The sequence below is a fragment of the Trifolium pratense genome, linkage group LG1 (genome assembly GCF_020283565.1).
Source record: "Trifolium pratense cultivar HEN17-A07 linkage group LG1, ARS_RC_1.1, whole genome shotgun sequence".
Lineage (NCBI taxonomy): Eukaryota > Viridiplantae > Streptophyta > Magnoliopsida > Fabales > Fabaceae > Trifolium > Trifolium pratense.
In genome coordinates this window covers 33,180,535-33,203,982 of record NC_060059.1, presented here as the reverse complement: position 1 = coordinate 33,203,982, position 23,448 = coordinate 33,180,535, and the positions used below count along the sequence as shown (strand labels likewise).

General features: G+C 32.1%; 3 protein-coding genes across 5 annotated transcripts; 1 reads left to right on the top strand and 2 right to left on the bottom strand.

Moving 5' to 3' along the window:
- The first annotated feature begins 4,636 nt into the window (after positions 1 to 4,636).
- Positions 4,637 to 8,672, top strand: LOC123884867 (pentatricopeptide repeat-containing protein At3g48810). Of its 3 annotated transcripts, XM_045934110.1 has the most exons (3): positions 4,661 to 7,087; positions 7,757 to 7,876; positions 7,949 to 8,583. In XM_045934110.1, the coding sequence occupies exon 1, from the start codon at positions 4,738 to 4,740 to the stop codon at positions 6,727 to 6,729; it is 1,992 nt and encodes a 663-aa protein (XP_045790066.1). In that variant the 5' UTR covers positions 4,661 to 4,737; the 3' UTR covers positions 6,730 to 7,087; positions 7,757 to 7,876; positions 7,949 to 8,583. The 3 variants fall into 3 exon arrangements, with proteins under 3 accessions (XP_045790064.1, XP_045790066.1, XP_045790062.1); XM_045934108.1 differs by having other exon boundaries at positions 4,637 to 7,087; positions 7,757 to 8,672; XM_045934106.1 differs by having other exon boundaries at positions 4,661 to 7,021; positions 7,757 to 8,592.
- LOC123884889 (transcription initiation factor TFIID subunit 9-like) lies at positions 8,652 to 11,198 on the bottom strand. Its single transcript, XM_045934116.1, has 2 exons — positions 10,829 to 11,198; positions 8,652 to 9,115 (listed from the first exon to the last, which is right to left on the bottom strand). Exons 1-2 carry the CDS (start codon positions 11,090 to 11,092, stop codon positions 8,843 to 8,845), a joined length of 537 nt encoding a protein of 178 aa, XP_045790072.1. The 5' UTR covers positions 11,093 to 11,198; the 3' UTR covers positions 8,652 to 8,842.
- A 1,623-nt stretch (positions 11,199 to 12,821) lies between these two features.
- Positions 12,822 to 18,175, bottom strand: LOC123884861 (pyrophosphate--fructose 6-phosphate 1-phosphotransferase subunit alpha). Its single transcript, XM_045934096.1, has 18 exons — positions 17,886 to 18,175; positions 17,470 to 17,642; positions 17,249 to 17,361; positions 16,774 to 16,848; positions 16,559 to 16,672; positions 16,400 to 16,467; positions 16,181 to 16,264; positions 15,979 to 16,032; positions 15,808 to 15,888; positions 15,622 to 15,715; positions 15,454 to 15,527; positions 14,791 to 14,901; positions 14,652 to 14,696; positions 14,393 to 14,554; positions 14,186 to 14,302; positions 13,945 to 14,048; positions 13,271 to 13,436; positions 12,822 to 13,183 (listed from the first exon to the last, which is right to left on the bottom strand). The coding sequence occupies exons 1-18, from the start codon at positions 17,973 to 17,975 to the stop codon at positions 13,058 to 13,060; spliced, it is 1,851 nt and encodes a 616-aa protein (XP_045790052.1). The 5' UTR covers positions 17,976 to 18,175; the 3' UTR covers positions 12,822 to 13,057.
- Positions 18,176 to 23,448: the final 5,273 nt, after the last annotated feature.

Sequence of the window (23,448 nt, the reverse complement as noted above, 5' to 3'; positions counted from 1 at the left end):
ATAAAAAATTTACAATTGTAATTTGAGTATCTAAAAATTGATTTAAATTAAATCATACTGAACCACATGTGATTTTATATTTGAATTATTATTTTTTCTTTAAAATTGATCAAAATCACCCTGTGAACACCCTATACTTGCCACTTAAAGTATTTTTTTTTTTTATAAATTTGGCTCTCCTGTGGAAAAATGGTTAGCTTCGCCGCTGCGGATAAACAAATTTTGAAAGAGGAAAAATATGCCCAATACAAGAAATCCAGATTATCATTTGTTTGCAAAGAGGTGAAATATGATATATAGTATCCCTAAGTTTACACAAACAAAGAGATACAAAAGAGGTCCTAATCAGTCATAATTTTTCACACACCTATATAGATTGGGGATTCTACATCGGTTGGAAAATACTTTTTACATTGATTTTGGGTCCGATGTAAAGACAGATGATATAGCTTATTCTAATGTATAGGTTTCATAATTTCCCAATAATATGTTTTACGTAGTAAATAGTTATAATATGGAGGTAAATGGGGAACAACATCAAAGTGAGACACAATGTATTAAACGAACGAGAATTAAATTCTCACTGAAACAATGAGATTTACAACACAACTAAGTCTCCTTATCACTTGAAAACCACCTTTAAATATTATCATGTATTGTTTTATAATTGTGCAGAAGGGTATTTTTTTTCTTTTATATTTTTTTAATTCAAGATATATATTGTAAACATGGAAGTGGTTCAATTCTATGCCATGTATAGGAAAATAGTAAATCATAGCATCATAAAATAGAAGCTTTCATCTTCGTGTTTATCCTAATTTGTTGGTTCAATTTATGCATGGCGCAAGGGAGCATTAGAATGGTCTTAATTTTAGAATATTTAGACAATTAAACAAAATATTGAGACAATTATGAATTCCATTGAGTTTCCCTTACTTGATAAAAAAACCAAAAATTCAATTTTTTCTACTACAATCTTTCAAATTGGTCAAGACTATCCAGTTTATGACCGCTTCTTTATGGTACTAGTTGTTGTTTCATTAATAAGATCACTTATTGTTAGATCCTACAAAATTCACAAATTCACATCTATAAGAGTATAATTATAAATTCATATACTTAGTGCATGGAACAATTTCATCACTGACATGGTGTTTGGCATTGTGTTGCTGTTGAGATTTTTGTGCTAACAGTCAAATGAAATTGATTAACATGATCGAAGAGTTAGATGATATGTAACTTTGCATTGGTTAAAGAGTCGGAACAATTTATACTATTACAATGATTTTAAAATGAATATGTCTATGGTGGAATGAGTAGTTCAACCGATTGAACTAATTAGCTAAATGTGAAAAGAGTTGGAGGTCCAAGGTTAAGTTCTGGGACCAGGTTTGAGTGCAGTCAGAGTTTTCTGACTGCGCTGCATTCAGAGATTTCTGACAGCACTGCATTCAGGCACATCAGAGCCGTTCAATAACAGATCGGACGGTCAGATTTAAAACTCAGTTTTATATTTAAAAAACTAACTAATATATGAACTTAAAATCTTAATCGTCTCATCAAAATTGAACGGTTTGTATGTACTGACCGCGTGCATTTTGACTGCACTGGATATGTTTCCTAAGTTCTCGTATAAAAAACTAACATAATAATTTGTCATTAAAAAAAAATGAATATCTTTAGATAATGACCAACATTAGCAAATCCAAAAGAGATTGCCATCAATCGGCATATTATGGTTTTAGGTTTTAACTTGCGAGTTGGATCTTTATCAATCTCAGTATCTCAATTGCCAATGATTTAACTTTGGCTTAAATGCAGTTTTTCCCCCTTGTTTTGATTAAATCGGAATTTTATCCCCCCTGTTTTAAAACACGGACTTTTACCCCCTGTTTTATAATTTTTTGGATTTTGCCCCCCCCCTATAAAATTCTGCTTTCGAGTCACAAATTCAAAGATTCGCACACAACTCTATTTGGATCAATAATTCACCAAATGGATATCGAAATGACCGTAATCGAGTTAGTTTTTCACAGAATCAAACTCCACTAAATTTGGAGTTATAAAAAGAGATTAATTACCGTTTTAGTGAAAGTATGTCCCCCAAAATTCTGCACAAAATCTGCTTTCGAGTCACAACTTCAAACCTTCGCACACAACTCAATATGGATCAATAATTCACCAAATGAATACCGAAATGACCATAATCGAGTTAGATTTCCACAGAATCAAACCCCACTAAGTTTGGAGTTACAAAGAAAGATTAATTACCGTTTTAGTAAAGGTCTGTCCAATTACTAATTTTGCAGAAATCTACTTATGACCTTCAAATTCAACATCGTCTACCAAATACATCGTAACTCCAAATTTGACGAAATTTAAATGACAACAAGGGTAATTTCGTTAGCTTTCCGGACATGTAAATACTATTGGAAAATGAGGTACAGGGTGAGAGACATGAAAAAAATACCAGTAGTAGTTCCATACAATAATTGATTTGGAGAGATCTTCACTAAAATGATAATTAAACTCTCTCTGTAACTCCAAATTTAGTGGAGTTTGATTCTGTGGAAAACTAACTCGATTTCAGTCATTTCGGTACCATTTTGGTGAATTATGGATTCAAATGGAATTCTGTGCGAAGTTTTGAAGTTGTGACTCGAAAGCAGATTTTGTGCAGAATTTTGGCGGACACACCTTCACTAAAACGGTAATTAATCTCTCTTTGTAACTCCAAATTTAGTGAGGTTTGATTATGTGGAAAGATAACTCGATTACGGTTATTTCGGTATACGTTTGGTGAATTATTGATCCAAATTGTGTTGTGTGTGACGCTTTGAAGTTGTGACTCGAAAGCAGAATTTTAGGGGGGACAAAATCCAAAAATTATAAAACAGGGGGTAAAAGTCTGCGTTTTAAAACGGGAGGGGGGTAAAATTCCGATTTAATCAAAATAGGAAGGTAAAACTGCATTTAAGCCTTTAACTTTTATTAGGTCAAAAAAAAAATATGATTTAACTTTTCTATCATATTTCATTGAGCAATAATAGATGTACTCCCTAACATCAATCTAATAACTTTTTTTTTGGACGAATGAGTAGGGACTACAAGTTTAGCAAAGTTCTCATTAACTTATAATTCATGTTTATTTTTCTCAAGCATGGAAATTGGTTGTTAAACATGTCATTCATGAAAGTAAGGAGAGATTAGAGAGAAGCAATTTCTATTGATTAAAATGAATCAACCACGATGTATGTTTGATGAAAGCATCAAACTAGAAATAGGAAGGGAGGAGAAGAGATTTATCTGACTATACCTCCAACTAACTATCTATAATAAAGCATGTCCCGACTATTTCGAGGCCGGGTGTCCAAATATTAAAAATCGATCCTTTAATAAAAAACAAATGAAAAATAATAATCATCATTTTTTTTGGGTAAGAGAATAATCATCATTCATTCAAGTTACAAATAACATTAATATTATAAAAAATAGTCATCCATATTAGTCGAGTTATTTAGTTTTTTTTTTTTTTGTCAAATGGTTTCGTGGCTAAAAATTCACTCCTTAAGATAAATAAATATGGAAAACTGGGTTCGAACATCGACCCCTATATATATAATACAATGTCTCTACCAACTAAGTTATTTTCACGAGAACCAAAATATTCATATTCTAATAGTCATACAATATATATATATAACTGACAGATAGAAAATAATATTAATAACATAAAAGATAATCATCATTTTCATGTTTTTTTAGCTAAGTATTCTGCACAAGCGTTTCTCTCCCATAGAGTATGTATCGGTCAGACTCTTCAGTCTCTAGAAAGGAGATCATTTATATTATAGATAATCGCTGCATAGTGGTGTCATTCATTAACATGATCAAATAACAGCTTGATAACGGTTTTCAAGTCAGAATAGCACCACAAATCCTTAATTTCAAGCTCCCACGCCAAAACTAATCCATGGTGCATGGCCAATAATTCTGCATGAAGGATATTCGAAAATCCTTTATTTCCAGCAAAACTATGAACTCACACCCCGTCAGAGTTCTGAATCAAATCTCTGAAGCCTAAGACACTTGGATTACCGATACTACTCCTATCAACATTTAGGATCATATAGATACCAACGTATAATAAGCTTAATTTTATACTATCAACAACTAAATAATAAATTGAAATTAAAAATTAAAAAAAAAAAGAAGAAAAGATGTTCACAAATATTTATTAGGTTAAATTATATTTTGGTCTCTTAACTTAATTTTAGGTTTCAATTTGATTCTATAAGTTTTTTTGTTTTATTTTAGTCCCTTAAGTTACAATTTAGTCCTTTAAGTTTTTTTTATTTCATTTTAGTCCCTTAAATTATGAATGATGGACATTTTGATCCTTTAAGTTACAAAGTTTAGACAATTTAGTCCTTCTATTAGAGACCAAAATTCTTATCAATTGTAATTTAAGGAACCAAAGTGTTCAAAATTCACAACTTAAAAATCAAAATGAAACCAAAAAAAACTTAAAGAAACTAAATCATCTAGGGACTAAAGTGAAAAAAATAAAAATTTAAAGGGTCAAAGTGAAACTAAACAAAAGAAATCTATTTGAGAGAACCTCTTTTCCTTTCTCAAGCGCATGGGAGTGAAACAGAACAAAAGACATTGTTTCAAGTTTAACCTTCTTTGTTCTAAAGTTCAAACCTTTTTTTCAATTTTCACCAAAACATAGCAATGTATTTGAAAGAAGGTTGTTCCTTATTATTGAAAACACGCAAATCTCCAATCCCATTTGTTCTAAACACAAACCCAATTCCAAATCCTGACAAACCCAACAACCCTGTTCCAGAATCCTATGTTGTTGAATCCCATGTTATCAAAGTATTGAAACATGAACCTGATATTGTTTCATCACTTGAATACTTCAAATCTTTAGTAAATTCAGGAACTTTCAAACACACCCAACTAACATACAAAACCATGATTGAAAAGCTTGGAAGAAACAATGAAATGGATGGTATTCAATATCTTTTACAACAGATGAAGCTGGAAAGTGTACCTTGTTCTGAAGAGTTGTTTATAATTGTGATGAATTCTTATAGGAGAGCAAAGTTGGGTGAACAATGTTTGAAAATGTTTTATAGGATTAGGGAATTTGGGTGTATACCTAGTGTTAAGATATATAATCATGTTTTGGATGTTTTGCTTAGTGAAAACATGTTTAAGATGATTAATCCTCTTTATAATAACATGAAAGGTGAAGGGTTGGAACCTAATGTTTTTACTTATAATATTCTTCTTAAGGCTCTTTGTAAAAATGGGAAGGTTGATGGTGCATGTAAGTTGCTTGTTGAAATGTCTAATAAGGGTTGTCCTCCGGATGATGTTAGTTATACTACTATAATCTCTTCTATGTGTAAATCGGGTGAAGTGGATAAAGCGAAAGAGCTAGCTTTGAGATTTGAACCTGTAGTGCCGGTTTATAATGCTTTGATTCATGGAATGTGTAGAGAATATAGGATTAAGGAGGCGTTTGATTTGATGAATGAGATGGTGGATAAAGGCGTTGACCCGAATGTTATTAGTTACTCGACTGTTATTAGTTGCCTTTCTGATATGGGGAACATTGATTTGTCCCTTGCGGTTTTTGGACAAATGTTTGTGAGAGGATGTGGCCCTAATGTTCATACATTTACATCTTTGATAAAAGGTTATTTTGTGCGGGGGAGACTCGGCGATGCTCTTGGTTTGTGGAATCTCATGATTCAAGAGGGAGTTTGGCCAAATGTCATCTCGTACAACACTCTCATACATGGTCTTTGCTCCAATGGGAATATGGATGAGGTAATATCTGTATGGAATCAGATGGAGAAAGATTTTGTCCGTCCAAACGTGACTACATATAGCACTATCATAAATGGTTTTGCGAAATCAGGGGATTTGATTAGTGCTTGTGAAGTATGGAACAAGATGATAAATTGTGGCTGCCGTCCAAATGTTGTGGCATATACTTGCATGGTGGATGTCCTTTGTCGGATGTCTATGTTCGATCAAGCTTTTGATCTTATTGATAGTATGATTGCTGATGGTTGTCCGCCAACTGTTGTTACATTCAACAACTTTATCAAGGGCTTATGTCGTAGCGGAAGAGTAGAATGGGCGATGAGTGTGCTTTATCAGATGGAGAAATATGAATGTTTACCTAATATCAGAACGTATAATGAGTTATTGGATGGTCTGTTTAAGGTCAATGCATTCAGAGAGGCTTGTGGACTTATAAGGGAGCTGGAAGAAAAAGAGGTGGAATTGAATTTAGTCACTTACAACACTATCATGTATGGTTTATCTTTTCAAGGAATGAATCAACAGGTTTTGCAGCTTTTGGGAAAAATGTTGGTAAAGGGGGTAAAACCAGATGACATTACGGTTAATATAACTGTTAATGCATATTGTAAGTTGGGGAAGGTTAGAACTGCTATCCGAGTTTTGGACAATATTACTGCTGAGAAGGAGTTTTGTGCAGACATAATAACACATACTATTGTTTTGTGGGGTATCTGTAATTGGTTAGGCACAGAAGAGGCTATCGTGTATCTTCATGAAATGTTGAAAAAGGGAATCTTTCCCAATATTGCCACTTGGAATGTGTTAGTTCGAGGCTTCTTTAGTAACTTGGGTCATATGGGACCAATCCGGATTTTGGATGATATATTGGGAACTCAATAATGTAGTATACAATTTCCCAAAATTGATTCTCAGCAGCCGAAAAGTGACTGGTGTGGGAAGATCATGACCACTGATAGCGATTTGTTGTATTTATGGTACGGGCTGTCGGTTGTGTACGAATGGTGGTGATTCATCCAACTGCATGTCTGCGGTGGATTGAGACCGCAGGCAATCCAGATCCGTAATTTCCAGCTTCTTGGCTTTCAGTTTTGACAATTTTCAACAGTTTGTAACAGATTACTACATTAAAAATGTCTATTTGGGAGCAGTGGAACTGTGGAGAATGAATGTGGTAGGGGGTGGAATCTCTGGTAGAATTACAGAATTCAAATTTGGCCCTCTCCAATACATGGCTCGTGTAATTTTTTTTATTTTTTAAGCATGCCTTTATTTGTTAAATTATCACATAAGATTTACAATCTTAAGGCATCATCGATAGTGGCTTCTTTTTCTGATGAAGAAGTATAGTTCGAAAAACCAAGCGTGTTTGTACAGTGTGGACAGAATTGCCATACGGTACAGCTCTATTTTAAAAATGTCCCTTCGGTTCTAATAAACCATACGGTACAGCTCTATTTTAAAAATGTCCCTTCGGTTTATTAGAAACACTTTACTTTTTTAGATTTATTGAATAAATAATGTATTTGATGTATAATATAGACCAAATGTATCTGATCAATCTAAATTATAATATGCTTGACTCAGATTTTTCTTTAGACAAACTGAACAGAGGAGTTGCATATGGATATTGACTGAAGTTATAAATAAATAAACAAATATGCATTGCATCTTATTCAATGTTTTATTCAATCCTTTTATTTATTATGCTAAATTTGTTTTATTTTCATCTTCACCAAATTTGTCACTAAACTATCATGATATCTTGATCATAAGCATGTGGTTGTTTAGAAAAGCAATGTCAGGTCGAATAGAAAAGCAATGTCTTTCTTTTATTAATTTTCAGTGACGTTTTCCATTCTAGTTTATTATCTAATTAGTTTTTTCTCATTTATCAATTGAGGTGCAGTTTGTAAGTTCCACTCAAAAGAGCAATAAGAGAAGATTGAGTGATGGTAGTTCACTGACAATATCAGTTGCAAGTTGTGAAATGCAAAGGAAATTGATTTTTGGAGGGACAAGTGGTTAGGTGATGAGCCATTTTGTGAATTATTTCTATATCTCTATGCGACAAAATCTGATCGAAGAATGACTATCGCAGAATCTGGTTTTTGGCATTTAGATAAGTGGGTTTGGGACTGGTCTTGGGCTGGAAATGTGGGGTTGTGGAAGCTTTGAAATTGCGGGATCTGCAGATAGTGTTGGATGGATGGAGCGACTCTGGTAAAGTGTTGATAGCTGGAGCCAGATTCCAAATCATTTACTGTCAAATCGTGTTATAATTGTTTGCAAGATAGTGTTAATTCATGCACTACTGAACCGGAACTCAGAACAGCCCTTCGCGAACTTTGGAAGACTGCGTGCTATAAAAAATCGATGTGTTTGGTTGGAGGTTATTGTTTGACATGACAGATTGCCTCCGCATGATGTGCTAGTGTTCAGAGGCGTGATTAGTGATCCTACTAATATCAGCTGTGCAATCTGTCATGGCTATCCAGAATCTGTTACTTGCCTATGTTTTACCTGCAGACAAATCTCAAACTTATGCGCTCAAATGGTTAGGCGCTGTACATCAAAGCAACTATGAAGCGGTCCATCATTATGTTAGCTTTGGAAAATTGTTGAAAGGAAGGAAAACCAATAAGATTAGATACTTAATTTTGTTAGCTACAATTTGGTGTATTTGGTGTAACAACCCTTTGGATTGTACAAACACTATTGCTTTTAAAAAAGAGTTTGTATTTCTATTATAATTTTAAACTGTTCTATCACAGACACAGTTTCCTTTTTTCAAGACTAAGGAAGATAATAAATTGATTCCCTTTTAGAAGCTGAATTTCGGCAAGATTGTACAGAGGAAGATAATAACTAATCAAGCTAAAATGAAATACTAACACCACAATCCCTTTTGTGTTACTACCATTGTAGTGCAACAATTACAAATGAGGCTACAAGCTAGACTAAATTAAACATTAGCAGCAAATGAGGTGTAAAATTAATCCTTTTGGCGTTTGGTTAGAGGAAATGACACTCTTTCATGATGAAGATTCAATTGCATATCTGTCTGCTCTTCCTGTGAAGGGTTGGGATTGACAGTTTCTTCATCCTCTGTATCTTCTATAGATTCAGCCGACCTTTTGTTTGGAATTGCAAATTGATAGTTGGGACACATTAATGTGTCCTGATCAGGTGGAAGAGAAAAACCAGGTCCAGTAATATTCTTTGGCAATGGTATCTTGTTGCGATTATGAGCCAACTCTAGAAGAACCTGGAAAGTGATCACATTCAGCATATTATCTTTCAAGATAACTTATTATTGCTAAAAGAGAATGGATAAGGATTCCCTACGGTGGGAAAAACACATGTTTTCACATAGTAAATGATCTTGGCTGTTAATTTTAGATCGAACGCTTTAAATTACATAATAACAAAATCAGTTTTAACTTTTAACTGATCACAACTGTTAATTTGAGATCAAGATATTGAGATCAAAAACTGCCTAACAAGGTTATTACTGCACCAACAAAATGATACTCAGCAATTGGTTTCTACTTTCTAGATAATTGTAACTTCAACGCATAATCTTGTCAAACCAAATGACAATCTCAGCCATAATTCCTAAACAACTAATTTCTGCTAGCTTGTAGTAATACTACAATATAAGAGTGGGGGCCTAGAAAGCTATAGCCTACAGCCACAGAAGAGAAAGAAGACATGAAGAAAAAACAAACCAAGTGCTCAAGACTATGTAGCAGTAGCATGGGAACTGAAACTTTTACTTTATCTAATATAACATATGATTCATTTTAATTTTAGAACGTTACAGAATTCTACAAATTTTAGTCCTTTAGTGAGTTTTGCACAAATTACAGATGCAGCATACTCTAATCTTTAGATATACAAGCCAACCTCTCATACTAAATCGGCACTTGCAATCTTACACTCAACAAAACAACCTAAAAGACCAGTTTGTTCAAATTCTGCTTTGCTATAATGCTCGTGTATTCCATAACAATAATGGTTTGTTAAGTTCCTCTATGATATAGCATTATAGCACCATTATATCTCCTATTTAGTACAAAATAGCCTTATGCTAATCTTTAGTACAAAATATCAGTTTGTTCAAATTTTGTTACGCTATCGTGCTATGGTGTTGCTACAACCGTTATTCACTTATTTAACAATAATCACAACACTTTTTACTAAATAGCATTTTGTTAAAATTCTAATACACTATAACATTCTAAAGCGGCTGTATCAATTATTATTATTTTTGCAGGACACGAAATGACGAGCACCACCCGAAAACTCATACACACAAAAGAGAAGATCTCGGGTTTGAATCCTGGTAACCACATAAAATGTCCAGCCTAACAATCTCACCATTGCCAGCTAAGCTAGGCCTAACGGACGCTTTATCCACTATTTGACAACACTACTAAATTCCGTAGTAAAAATAACATAATTGTTAAGAGTTCCATATTGGTTGAAAGATGGCCTGAAAATACGTTTACAAGTGAGGGCAATCTCTCTCAATTCTAAGATGTTATCGGAGCCTCTTCACAGTCACACAACATATTATCAAGTTTCCTCTATCTGGTCACCCACCATTTATATCCGCGCAGCAAGCCCAATAGTGTTGGGCGCAAGGTGGTGTGTTAAGAGTTTCACATTGATTGAGAGATGGCCTGAAAATATGTTTACAAGTGGGGGCAATCCTCACCTTCTATGAAGCACAGACACTAACACTTCAACACCGATAATAATTTTGAGAAAATGACATAACCGACACTTGTCCGACACGCGACACGGCTAATGTGAGGAGTGTTCATGTTTCGTTGGTTTTGTAGGATTAAGTTAGGCCTAAATTCCATTCTACCGAATAATATCCAATTAATTTTCCATTATTCTAGACATGAAACAAAATCTAAACTTTGGACAATAACATTAACAATGCTAAGTTAATGATCATATGAATTACCTCACGAGGGGGTGGTTGAGAGAAACTAGAGTTAACCTTAGATTGAACAGCAAGTTTAACATCATCACAATCAATTGTAGATTTACCCGCATGTTCTGAATAATCTTGCGCATCTGTTAAAACATCAACAACATAACGATACCATAGTTCTAGAAACTTGTTTATAACACAAGGTTCATGATCTTCCACTCCCATTGATTTCAACAAATTTTTCAAAATCTTTGCGTCTCTTGGCATTGCTAACTCTCGATCATTATCTGCCATTGATGTTAACTGCGGTCTACGGTGGCCGACGATCAACTCCGGTAACGCTTTCCGGGCAGTTATCTGCGTTTGTTGGTTTGTTCGGATGTTTATTTTTTTTTTTAAGATGTTTTCTCTCCGTAGCCGTGAGTATTTTATACTCCCAATATTTTAATTTTACTCTTGCAGAAATATTCGGTTCGTATAAATCGAATTTTTTCTAATGCAAATTCAGAATAAATTTTGATTTTTAGAAATTGAAATTTATTTTCAAGACAAAAAAATTTCGGTTTCTAACCGAAATTTTTTGAAAGGACAAAATTGAAAATTCAGGACGTATAAAAGAAACACGGAGGTCGGGAGAGAAAACTTTTTTTTTAATGAATAATGAATGGGCCTCTTCAAAAGAAAGTGGATTGGGCTTTGGATTAAAATCTCATCATTTTGGTTTGTTTTTTGTTTTTATTGTTATTTTTAATAAATAAAATATAAAAAATAAATAGAATTTTCTTCTCAAGAAAATAAAATTTATTCACTCAAATTGCATGCGAATATGAGAATAAGTTTAGACTGATCCTTTTCTTTACCGGAAACCATTTCCAAGAGTAAGGTGACTTGGATTATGGTGTTCATCAGAGTTAGGACAGACCTCAAGACTCAAATAACATTTGTACAGATATTTAGAGCATGAACATCACTTGTTTTTCTTTGTTTCTTCATGGTTTCCGATTTGTTTGTGTGAGTCATATGAACATTTCTAATTGGATTTGGTGGCATTGAATCAATGAAAAACAATAAATTAAACTATACTTTCAAAAACATTTGAGAGTTTTTGATGAGTTGTATAAATATTTAAAAAATGTAGTTGAGTTATTTAAATAATTGGGAAGTTCTTGCTTTTTAATCGAGTTGATTTTGTTGAACCTTTAATTATCGTATAATTTTATAGTTTTTCCCAATGCCTCTCTTTTTATTAAATACTTGTATATTATTTTGTCAAAAAAGTATATACTTGTGTATTATGATTCAGTAATTAAGTGGTGTACAAGAAAGAGCATATGCCAAGTAATGTCAGTTTCATTGAGAACATATGCTAACAAGTTGTTTCTTTCCAAATTCTTCATGTAATCTAGCTAGCTAGGATGAGAAATGTGTGGCTTCCTTTGGAATATGATGCGAGATTAGAGTAAAGGATCAAATTGGTATATGATTCATTTAAACTTCTCCCAAAACCAATTTTAAAGTTGCTCTTATAATGGCTAAGGTTCCAATATTATGTTTGATATATTTGACCTAATTTGACCAGATATATCAATTATTCAATTCAATGATGATCTAAAAAGTGATTTGTAGAACGAGACTAAGTCATACACCATTTAGCCTAAAAGTGAATAAGCACTTTGAAAATAATTTAATTATTAGTAATTGACCACCATCATCAGCACTAAAACATTGAAATATGCACATTGAATCATTGCACTTGTAACTATTTTTTTCTTCCTACCTTTAGAAAAATGCACAACACGCTATCCATGGTTTTTAATACCACATTCTAGTTTTTATCCCTGTATTTGAATACTATTATGGTTGAAACTTCATTCAAGAAAACCATGTTCATAATTAAACACTCTTTCAAAGTTTCAAATCTCATATTATACCTCAAACTATGAACTCAACAAAAATAAACAAAGGCTTAATGTAAACAAAAAGTAAGATTATGATCAAATACACTCAACTCATGCACACAATATTTTGTCAAATGGCACTAAATAATCACTCATCACTTAGTTATTATATATAAAAATGGATGGAACCAAAACTTTGAATAAAGTAATCTAACAAATCCCATGTCGACATGCATCATGTCTCCTCTAATACTTTATTTCTCAACCATTAACTACTTAGACGGCTAGATGTTCAAAACAAAAAAACAAAAATGTTATGCCAAAAGATTCCGATAAAGAATACAACTTTCATGAGTCACACTTAGAGAGATGATACGTTGCCGGCAGATGATGACATGGCAGTTAAAACTTCGGTAACGGACCCCATCACACTCAAAGCCGCTTTCAGAACCTCTTGAGGACACCCTGGCTTTACAAGGGTTCGTACCTAGAAACAAGGAAAAATTTCGATAAGAAACATAGATATAACAGTAACATTATGCTAAGATACAATTGAATCGCTGTTTGTAAAGACCTGTTCAAGGTACTCCTGAAGTTTCTTAATGCGACCCATGTAGTCCTGGTCTTCGACATTAAGTGTTATCGGCTTGGCATCTGCACCAGGACCATCAAACTGAAGTGGACCTGGATTTCTATAAATATCGTCCATGAGAAAGCTTGTCGCATTTTTACGCAACAGCCTGCAATCAATAACATGCATCAGTACCCTAACGACCAAGAAATATGACTAGGAAATTTTAGAGAAAAACAAAAGTGTGCATATTATAGAGAGGAAAGGAGCAAGTATGAATGAAGTATAAACGATAAATCAAAGAGCACGTTTGGACTTGATTTGGAGTTTATCTACTGGCATAAGCACTTTTGAGACTGTTTGGGAAAACTTACGAAGGCGGCTTATAACATAGCTTATAAAATGTCAATAAGTTGTTTTCAACTTAATTCCATAAGCTCTCCATAATAGCTTGTGAGAACAACTAATGGATTGTATTAAAATAGTTTTATTTTATCTTTTGTTATAGAAATAGCTTACAGATAACCACTTATATAATAATCGCTTAAGTAAGTTGTTCATCCAAACAGGGCCGAAGTATATAAACTAACCGGTCAATATGAGTTGTAAATAGTTACGCCTTTTATTTCACATGCAAGCATAATAATATATACATAAGACATGACAAGAAGTCTTACTCATAAGCTTTGCCTCTCAAATCCACAGTAGCTGGATGGATAGCAGGTTTTCCGATTGATGTGGCTCCAGGATTTGGAGACCAGCGACTCACCGTCATCATAGCCTAAGTTCATTGCAAAAACACAACTATAAAAAAAATCTCTAACATCAACAAAGTTGATTTATTATATAATACCATCATGAATAACACCATTAAACATTGGAGATAAGCAAAAAAATACGAAAAAGAGAGAAACATACTGAAATTGGAGCAGCGCCGCATTTCCACTTGTTTACAGGATTCTTCAAGTTAGTTAAAGTTGCCATGTATCCATTCAAACCAGCAGCCAGTATATGGTAGCAGACGTGTCCAAGAACCTGCAATAATATCAACAAGTTACTACAAGAGAATCAAACATTGATGCTAATTTTAACATATGCTAATCCAAGGCAACTAAATCGGCATACATATGCATAGTCACAGTCAAACTTTGATGGAAGGGATCCTCGAGCTTGATATCCAAAAAAGTGGCAAATCGCATTGAATTTCTTTCCCTTGTAAATGCCTTCTTTCTGACGCTTGTTTATCTCTACTTCCACAAGGTATGCAAGAAGTTTCTCAGTCTCGATCTGCAACGCATTGCAAAGAAGAGAGAACAAAGACATGAATGAAGGAACTGAAATTCAAGCAATTCATATGAACAGCAAATAATCTGATGATTATTACCTGAGACAACTGTGCTGAGTCATCTGACTCGGGGTAAAGGAGCAGCTGCAACAATGAAAGTTCACGGTTAGATTATCTGCTGTGCTCTTTAGAACAAACTTGACTCGAGGACAGATTTCATAAATAAAAACTAGTATACCTGTCTCCTAATAAATGGTGGTAGAAATTCGAATAAAGCAGAAGCCCATGGTGAAAGCTGATGAGATATCTTTTCAGCTTCAACACCTTGTCGGAGTAAACCATGAATTTCCTGAGAAACGAAAGATTTTACGAAAAGAATGGATTAGGTTTCATCCTTTATCATCTTCATAATAGACGATACGAAAAGAATGGATTAGGTTTCATCCTTTATCATCTTCATAATAGACAAAACAATACTATACTGCCAACAGCTAATATCAATGACAAAGGGCCCTATTTGGATTGGTTTTTTTTTAATAAGCTATTTGGATTGGCTTATTTGAGCTTATCTACTAGCATAAGCATTTGTGAGAAACTGTGTTAAGCTTATAACATATCCAGAAGCTTCTTTCAGCTTATTACCATAAGCTTTCCATGATAGCTTATGGAAACAACTTATAGCTTATACGATAGCAGTATGACTTTATTTTATCTTTTATTTTAGAAGTAGCTTATACATAAACACTAAGACAATGAGCACTTAATTAAACGCTCACTTTCTGAAGCTTCAACAGCCTCAAATGGTTTTAAGAAATATACATCAATGAATACTCGTAATATTCAAAAGTTTCATATTGTTTTGAAATCGGATGATAGCATACTGTTGAGGAAGAAGGTTTACCTTCAAAAGTGCATACACTTCAGGAATGCTCTCAATCAGACCTTCTGGAATGAGAATTACTCCGTGATATTTGTCTAAGCAAAAACATAGGAATGTGAAGTCAGATCTCAAAAAACCAAAAAAAATAAAATTTGAAGACGGGGAAGATGAAATTCAGAAAATTCAAACCTTGTTCTGCTCTAGCTTGAACTGCATCAGAAATCTTTCGTGAAATTTCAAAAAGGGTAAGCTTTGATTGAGCAACCTCCTCGCCAAGAATTACCTGCATAGAGCAATAGTAAAGAATAGTTTGTCAGCATCAAACAATAGCGCAATGCCACAATCAGTCAGAAATAAATGAACAGTAATACATACCATGTTTGGATGTGACTGAAGAGTGCATTCCAAAGCAACGTGTGATGCCTTGCGTCCCATAAGACGAATGAAATAGTAATACTAGCAAAAGAAAACTTAATCAGAAAAGGTACTTCAAAAATCAAAATAAAATGTGTTCATATGTATTCGCAAGGATGTTAGACTCCATACCTTCTCTGCCGAGAGAGCATCAATGCAGACATTGCTGATGAGCTGAGAATTCACCTAAGTAAACACAAAAAAACACGTAATCAGCTTCACAGTAACATCCAATTTTCTATATGAAGCATAAGGTAGACCAAATATATTGAGCTCGATCCCATGTTAATTGAATAATGTTTAAACAAGAGTTCTCATCCTGATAGAAAAATACCTTACAAATTGTATCAAAACCAACATTTGTTTCCACAAACTGGTTTTTAAGATCTCCATTCAAAGTCACAGGAACACCAACCACCTGTAGAATCCCACAAAAATGATCAGTAAATTATTACTGAAGATTGTACAATATAATATAAGGTAAAACAGATAAATTAATACATCATATTATAACTATGGTAATAAGATATTCCCATAATGATTGGTAACATACCTTTGTGGGGCATTTTGCAACAGCAAATGTTTCTGCAAGTTGTGCAGCATCTGTGTTTGATGTCACACCTGAAATAAAATACAACTTAGCATTTAGAAACACCTTTAAAGATGTGACTGTAACCATACGTGATGATCGAGAAAGAACTAAGATGTATACCTCCAATGATGACAAGACCATCAAGTTTCAAATTGGTGCATGTAGCAAGTGCAGCATTAACTTGTTCTGTGGTCCTAATTTGATCTTTCGTCCGTCCGAGCAAATCATAACCACCTAACAAAGAACAGCAACAGTACGATTAAAAAGAGTTAAAAAAGTATCGAGAGATAACTGATTGACTAAACATAACAATGACTTATTTTGCCACAATCAACCTTGATTTTTGTATGTGGAGAGAACATCTTCAGTTATCTCCAATGTTTTCTGAGCAAATAGACCATCTGAACCACCTGGAGAAAAGAAAAATGATCATGAAGACCTAGTTAGTCGGTTTTCTAGCAAATATATGTATTTCACTGTCAATATAATTAACACAGTGATGCCGTGGGTTAGCAAAATTCTCCCGTTTGTGCACATTAGGAACCACAGTGAGTTTCACAGTGAATTTGTTGAAGCTCTAAAGTGTAGCTTTAGCCAAAATCACAATGATTCACTGCTGTCAAACTCACCGCCAATCCAAACATACATAGTTTTTAAAAAAAAAAATCATGGTAAATTTAGTCTTCGAGCACGAGAAGTTTGATCGGAACAAATCTAAATACGCCAATACAGTACATTGCATATTATAAGATAAAGGGATATCCATCAAAGTAATCAAAAATTGAAGTTAAGATCGGTCATGCAAATTACCAAGAAATCCAAGCAAAACACTGTTAGGATTGTGAATCTTGAGAGCAGAGTGAAGACCCCAAATAACATTGTGTCCACCGGGAGATTGTCTTCCACAAAAAACAATTCCAACCCTAAAACAACAACAAAACTTGTTAGATTCAAATCAAATCAAACCAAACAAATCAAACAGATTCACAACAATGCATAGGAAAAATCAACAAAACAAAACAAAAACTAACCTAATAGGAGGGTGTTCAGTTATGATCTGAGCATCAGGAACTTTAGCAGTAGCCCTAAGAAAATGAGCCAAAGGGTGTCCATAGGTATTAGGGAAAGATCTACTTATAGAAGGTTCATCAGAAGGGTCAGCAGTTGTGGTTGCATCACCAAATTCAACCCTAACAGTTGTACCCTGCATCACCAAAAATAGTAACCAAATTAATCAACCCCATTAATTCAAATTCATCACCCAAATAAAAAACAAACCAAAAATCAAAACTTTATAAATCTTAAAACAAAAACAACAAAAAAAAACAAGTCAACCCCATGTCATTCAAATTCAAAACCCATATCAAAAATCAAAACTTTGTCAAAACCCATTAAACCCCAAGATCTAAATCACACAAAAACATAAACTTTTTTAGTAATTACTCACTTGTAGACAAGGTGGTAGTTCAGGTTGATATAAAGATCTAAGCTTTTGAAGATCTGAGAGTTCTCTTGGAATACCATAATCAGAATCCATGGTAGTGAGAGAGAAACAAAAACAAAATACAAGGGTTGTTTTTTGTTGTTGTTGTTGGCGATAGATACTAAGTTCTACTAGGAGAGTGTAGTGTAACGTTTATGTTATGTTTTTTTTTTGAGTGTTGGATACCCTACTCTTTATATGTTGTACCTAAACAACAACCAACTTCAGAAACCTACCTAATTTTTTTCTTTGTTTTTTCAATTTTTTCAAAACAATGACTTGTTAATCAATTAATTAATTTTTTTTTAATTAATCTTCTAGTAATTTTCTAAACCAAGCCCATAGAATTCGGGTCCTTTTTATCTTATTCGAATATTCTTTCTTTTTGAAAAAATATTTACACTTTTCAAATCCTATTTTTATGCCTTTGACGCCACTTTTTACTTTTTTAAATTTTTATCTTTTATTTTCCAATGGTATGAGCTTTTGTCTTTTTTTGTTAGTTTTACAGGCAAGAACAAAAAGTAGGACAAAAGAGTTCAATTTGAGATTTTTCAGTAAGGATGATAATATATGAATTGTTTTATGATATGGATGAATAAAATATGAATAGGAATTTTTGGTCTTTGTAGAGTTTATGCTTTAGATTGAGATTCCTACCATTCAGAATATTGAGAGCTCACAAAATTTGGTGTTGAATTTTAGTGGACCACAGTTATTGTCTTAGGGTATCACATGCAAGTAACACCAATAAATTGGTAGGTAAATTTTAGTTGATTAATGTTTTATTGCTATTAAACTAATTCGTTATTTCATCATGTGAAGGTGACTTTTTAGTTTTTAGGGTTTGTATCAACCTATCATCATCCTAAGAAGAATATTTATATAACTAGAATTTTGACCATGCGGTGCATGAGTCTAATTAGGTGTAATATGTAATAATAAAAAATAAAATACAAAAATTCTAAGAGCATTTTCAATAAGAGTAGTATAAGGAATTTCATGGACTAATTATTCTATATTTGCTTATGTGTTTATTTTATATTTTATATATTTTTTAAATAATTTTGGAACCCCATTGTTTTGTTTACTTATTAAAAAAAAATTGCTGATAACTAAAGGTTAAAAAATTGATGATAATTAAAGGTTAAAAAAAAATTAAAGACATAATCAAGAACATAAACTTAAGTAGACATCCATAAATAAATAAAAATTGTGATTAATTCCGCCGTTCAAATTTATTGAAGACAGGGTTAACATATTAGGATTCCTAAATTCTTTCATAATTGAAGCATATGTTTTAGCGGTTGAAAGGTTTTATTGTAAGTAAGGGATGCAGGTTCGATGACAAATCTGTATTTTTTTAATATAAAGCTGCAATAAAAAGAAAGAGAAAATGAGAGGGGAAAAAATTTGGTTTAGGGTTAGCTTATGTTAGCAAGCTTATAATATAAGAGATTATCGGTTTTTAATTGTTTAAATTGTGCAATGAAAATTGATGGTGCTTAATTGTCGTATGAAATCTTTCCTATGAAAGTTGATGAAGCTTAACACTTTGTGGACATAATTTAAATCACAATTGGTCTGCTAGTGCATATTGTATCAATTGATCATCGGTTAATATTAAATATGCAATGTTAAAATCAAAATAATGAATGTGATTAATGACATGACTATAGTTGTGTTTGATTGTATTGCAAAAAAAAAATTGATTTAGCAGAATTGAGTTTGATAATAACTTTCCAAATTTCACATGATAATTATTCTCTAAATTTATGATCCGGTAGAAAAAAAATCATTGATCAGGAAAGACATAAAAATATTTCGTGATGAATAATATAGTCAACAATAATTTTGATATGATATACTTTTAAAATTGATGGTGCTTATCAATTATTGCACATAATTTTAATCACAATTGATATACTTGCCATAGTGGTTGGAAATATTGCCTTGCATTGAAGGGTTGTGAGTTCGAATCATAGTCAAGACAAAATTGTATTATTTTTTAATAAAAATTGCAAGATAAAAATGGAGGGAAAACAGGGAAAACAAATTAGGGTTTAGAGTTTGCTTGTGTATACAAGCTTATAATATAAAAGATAACTAGAACTTTGACCCATGCGGTGCATGGGTCTAATTAGGTGTAATATGTAACAATAAAAAATAAAATACAAAAATTCTAAGCATTTTCAATAAGAGTAGTATAGGGAATTTCATGGACTAATTATTCTATATTTGTTTATGTGTTTATTTTATATTTTATATATTTTTTAAATAATTTTGGAACCCCATTGTTTTGTTTATTAAAAAAAAAATTGCTGATAACTAAAAGTTAAAAAATTGATGATAATTAAAGGTTAAAAAAAATTAAAGACATAATCAAGAACATAAACTTAAGTAGACATCCATAAATAAATAAAAATTGTGATTAATTCCGCCGTTCAAATTTATTGAAGACAGGGTTAACATATTAGGATTCCTAAATTCTTTCATAATTGAAGCATATGTTTTAGCGGTTGAAAGATTTTATTGTAAGTAAGGGATGCAGGTTCGATGACAAATATGTATTTTTTTAATATAAAGCTGCAATAAAAAGAAAGAGAAAATGAGAGGGGAAAAAATTTGGTTTAGGGTTAGCTTATGTTAGCAAGCTTATAATATAAGAGATTATCGGTTTTTAATTGTTTAAATTGTGCAATGAAAATTGATGGTGCTTAATTGTCGTATGAAATCTTTCCTATGAAAGTTGATGAAGCTTAACACTTTGTGGACATAATTTAAATCACAATTGGTCTGCTAGTGCATATTGTATCAATTGATCATCGGTTAATATTAAATATGCAATGTCAAAATTAAAATAATGAATGTGATTAATGACATGACTATAGTTGTGTTTGATTGTATTGCAAAAAAAAATTGATTTAGCAGAATTGAGTTTGATAATAACTTTCCAAATTTCACATGATAATTATTCTCTAAATTTATGATCCGGTAGAAAAAAAATCATTGATCAGGAAAGACATAAAAATATTTCGTGATGAATAATATAGTCAACAATAATTTTGATATGATATACTTTTAAAATTGATGGTGCTTATCAATTATTGCACATAATTTTAATCACAATTGATATACTTGCCATAGTGGTTGGAAATATTGCGTTGCATTGAAGGGTTGCGAGTTCGAATCATCGTCAAGACAAAATTGTATTATTTTTTAATAAAAATTGCAAGATAAAATGGAGGGAAAACAAATTAGGGTTTAGAGTTTGCTTGTGTATACAAGCTCATAATATAAAAGATATGATATGATGACAACCTAATTAAAAAATCAATAATAGTTTGATAAGTTCGCTCCATTTTGTTCAGCTCCGCGATCAATTTGTCTAAAGTAGAGCACGGTAGGATAGACAAACACAAGTAATCAGGTTGAAACTTCAACCTTGCCCCGCTTCTTCCGTAGGTTTACAAGTCGATTTGTAAATAACTATTGTTTTTATCAAATTAGATTCGGTGAGTATTAGTTGCTACCTTCTTCAACCTTGAGTATGACTACTACTTTTAAATTTATTTTTATGCAGAAAGCATGGTCATGAATCAAATATGATTGTAAAGTTTAACATTCTTCAAATCACAGTTAATAGACTTAAATTTAACAATTGATAACTAAAAATGTGACATAAGTACTAAATACTTGAGTTCTTTAACTATTTGGTATATGATTCGATTCTTGACTAGGGGGAGTTTTAGAGGGATTGAAGTATGTGTGAAGGCTTGGCTTCCATTACATTGAGCTAGATATTGATTTTCAAGCAGTTACTAGATCAATTAATATTTGTTGAGAGGGTAATAGTTAGCCCAACCTATTGAAGATTAGGAGATTAAAATTTAACACTCCTATCATGAAGCAAATAGGCGTGCCGATAGTTTAGCTAATCTCGATTGTGATATTTTCAATGCAAAAGTCACTTTTTATTTTATTCCTTAACTGCATCGGAGACACTAGTTAACGTGAGCTTTCATAAATCACTTTAAATAAATTATTTATTAAAATTCTTTTATTAAAAAAATTGAGGTTTGGTAAAAATGATTTATATGAAGGTGTAGAAAGAATGTTTTAGGCTCGCTAAAAGCCTAAAACAATGTTTGGGCTCAGTGAGAAAAAAACTTTTGGTTGATTATACACCAACTCATAAAATAAAAGAAATTACGTTTTTAAATAATATAAGTAAATTTTATTTTTTTTGCTAAAGTAAATATGTTTTATTAATCAAATGGTAAAAATAGTTTTAAAAAATTAATATATTGTAGTAGATGGATAGAATGAATCATCATATATTAATTAGATGAATTTGATTGAATTATTTAAATAAAATTTTAATAGGTTATTTTAATTCATCCATTATCATTCAAATTTAAATTTATCCAATCCATCCATTTTTACCACCCCTAGTGAAAGCATCTAGAACATTTGTTTTTTAAGGACAGACCATCTAGATTGAGATTGTAGAATGGTAAGTTCACTAAATAAAAGATGAAAAAGAATGGTAGACAATGGTTGCCCTTGACATTTTTATCTCTCATAATGGTTGTACACTTGTACCAAAACAAAGAAAAATTTATAGTCTTTTGCATCAACAATATGATATTCATGGTATTAAATTTTTTTAAATGAATTTTAGTGGTTCATCCAATTTGTACACATTATTTATATATATTTTTATTTTAATATTTAAAAAGTATTCAATTATTTCAATTGAATACCTCATGCAATAAAATAAAATAGATCCCTCATGCAAATATTACTTTAAATGATAATAACTTGTGTTTTTCCTTTTAAAAAAACAACTTGTGACTAATACACTATAAACATGAAAAAATGATAAAGTTAAAATTTGCTTCTCGAATAATATCTCAAATCTCAAATAGTTACAAATTGAGCCACTTTTACTAAACATATAATGCATTTAATTATAAGAAAACTAGTCGTGAGACCTATATGTTACAAAGAGAGACCAGCATAAAAAAATTGTAAGAGAAATATTATGGTAAAAAAAAAATCATAATAGAAATAAAAATTTATTCTTCCTTTGAGCTTAACTAAATTGATAAAGATAATGCATTATATATGCGGGGATTATAGTTCGAACTTCAGACACTCTAATTATTCACATTTAAGTTACTACTTAACAACAACAAAAATTATCAATGAGTCGTGCTAACTAGTTCCCCGAACACAGTTAAAAAAGTCAAAAGAAGTAATATTCAAATTAAAACAAGCATTTATTTATACTTTTAAAAAATAAAATACACAAATTTCAAGGCTCGCTTATCATATTTAGTTCATTAACCAGTGCCTTGAGGCACTAGTTAACATTTTCCTTTATCAATAATTTTTAACTCAATCGGCAACACTAATGTAATTAGACATGAGCATGACACTTTTACTTGAATTCGAACTTAGATTTTGCGGTAGTATATAATTTTTTTTGGTGTTTGTCATTTTGTTTAACGACAAAAAAAAT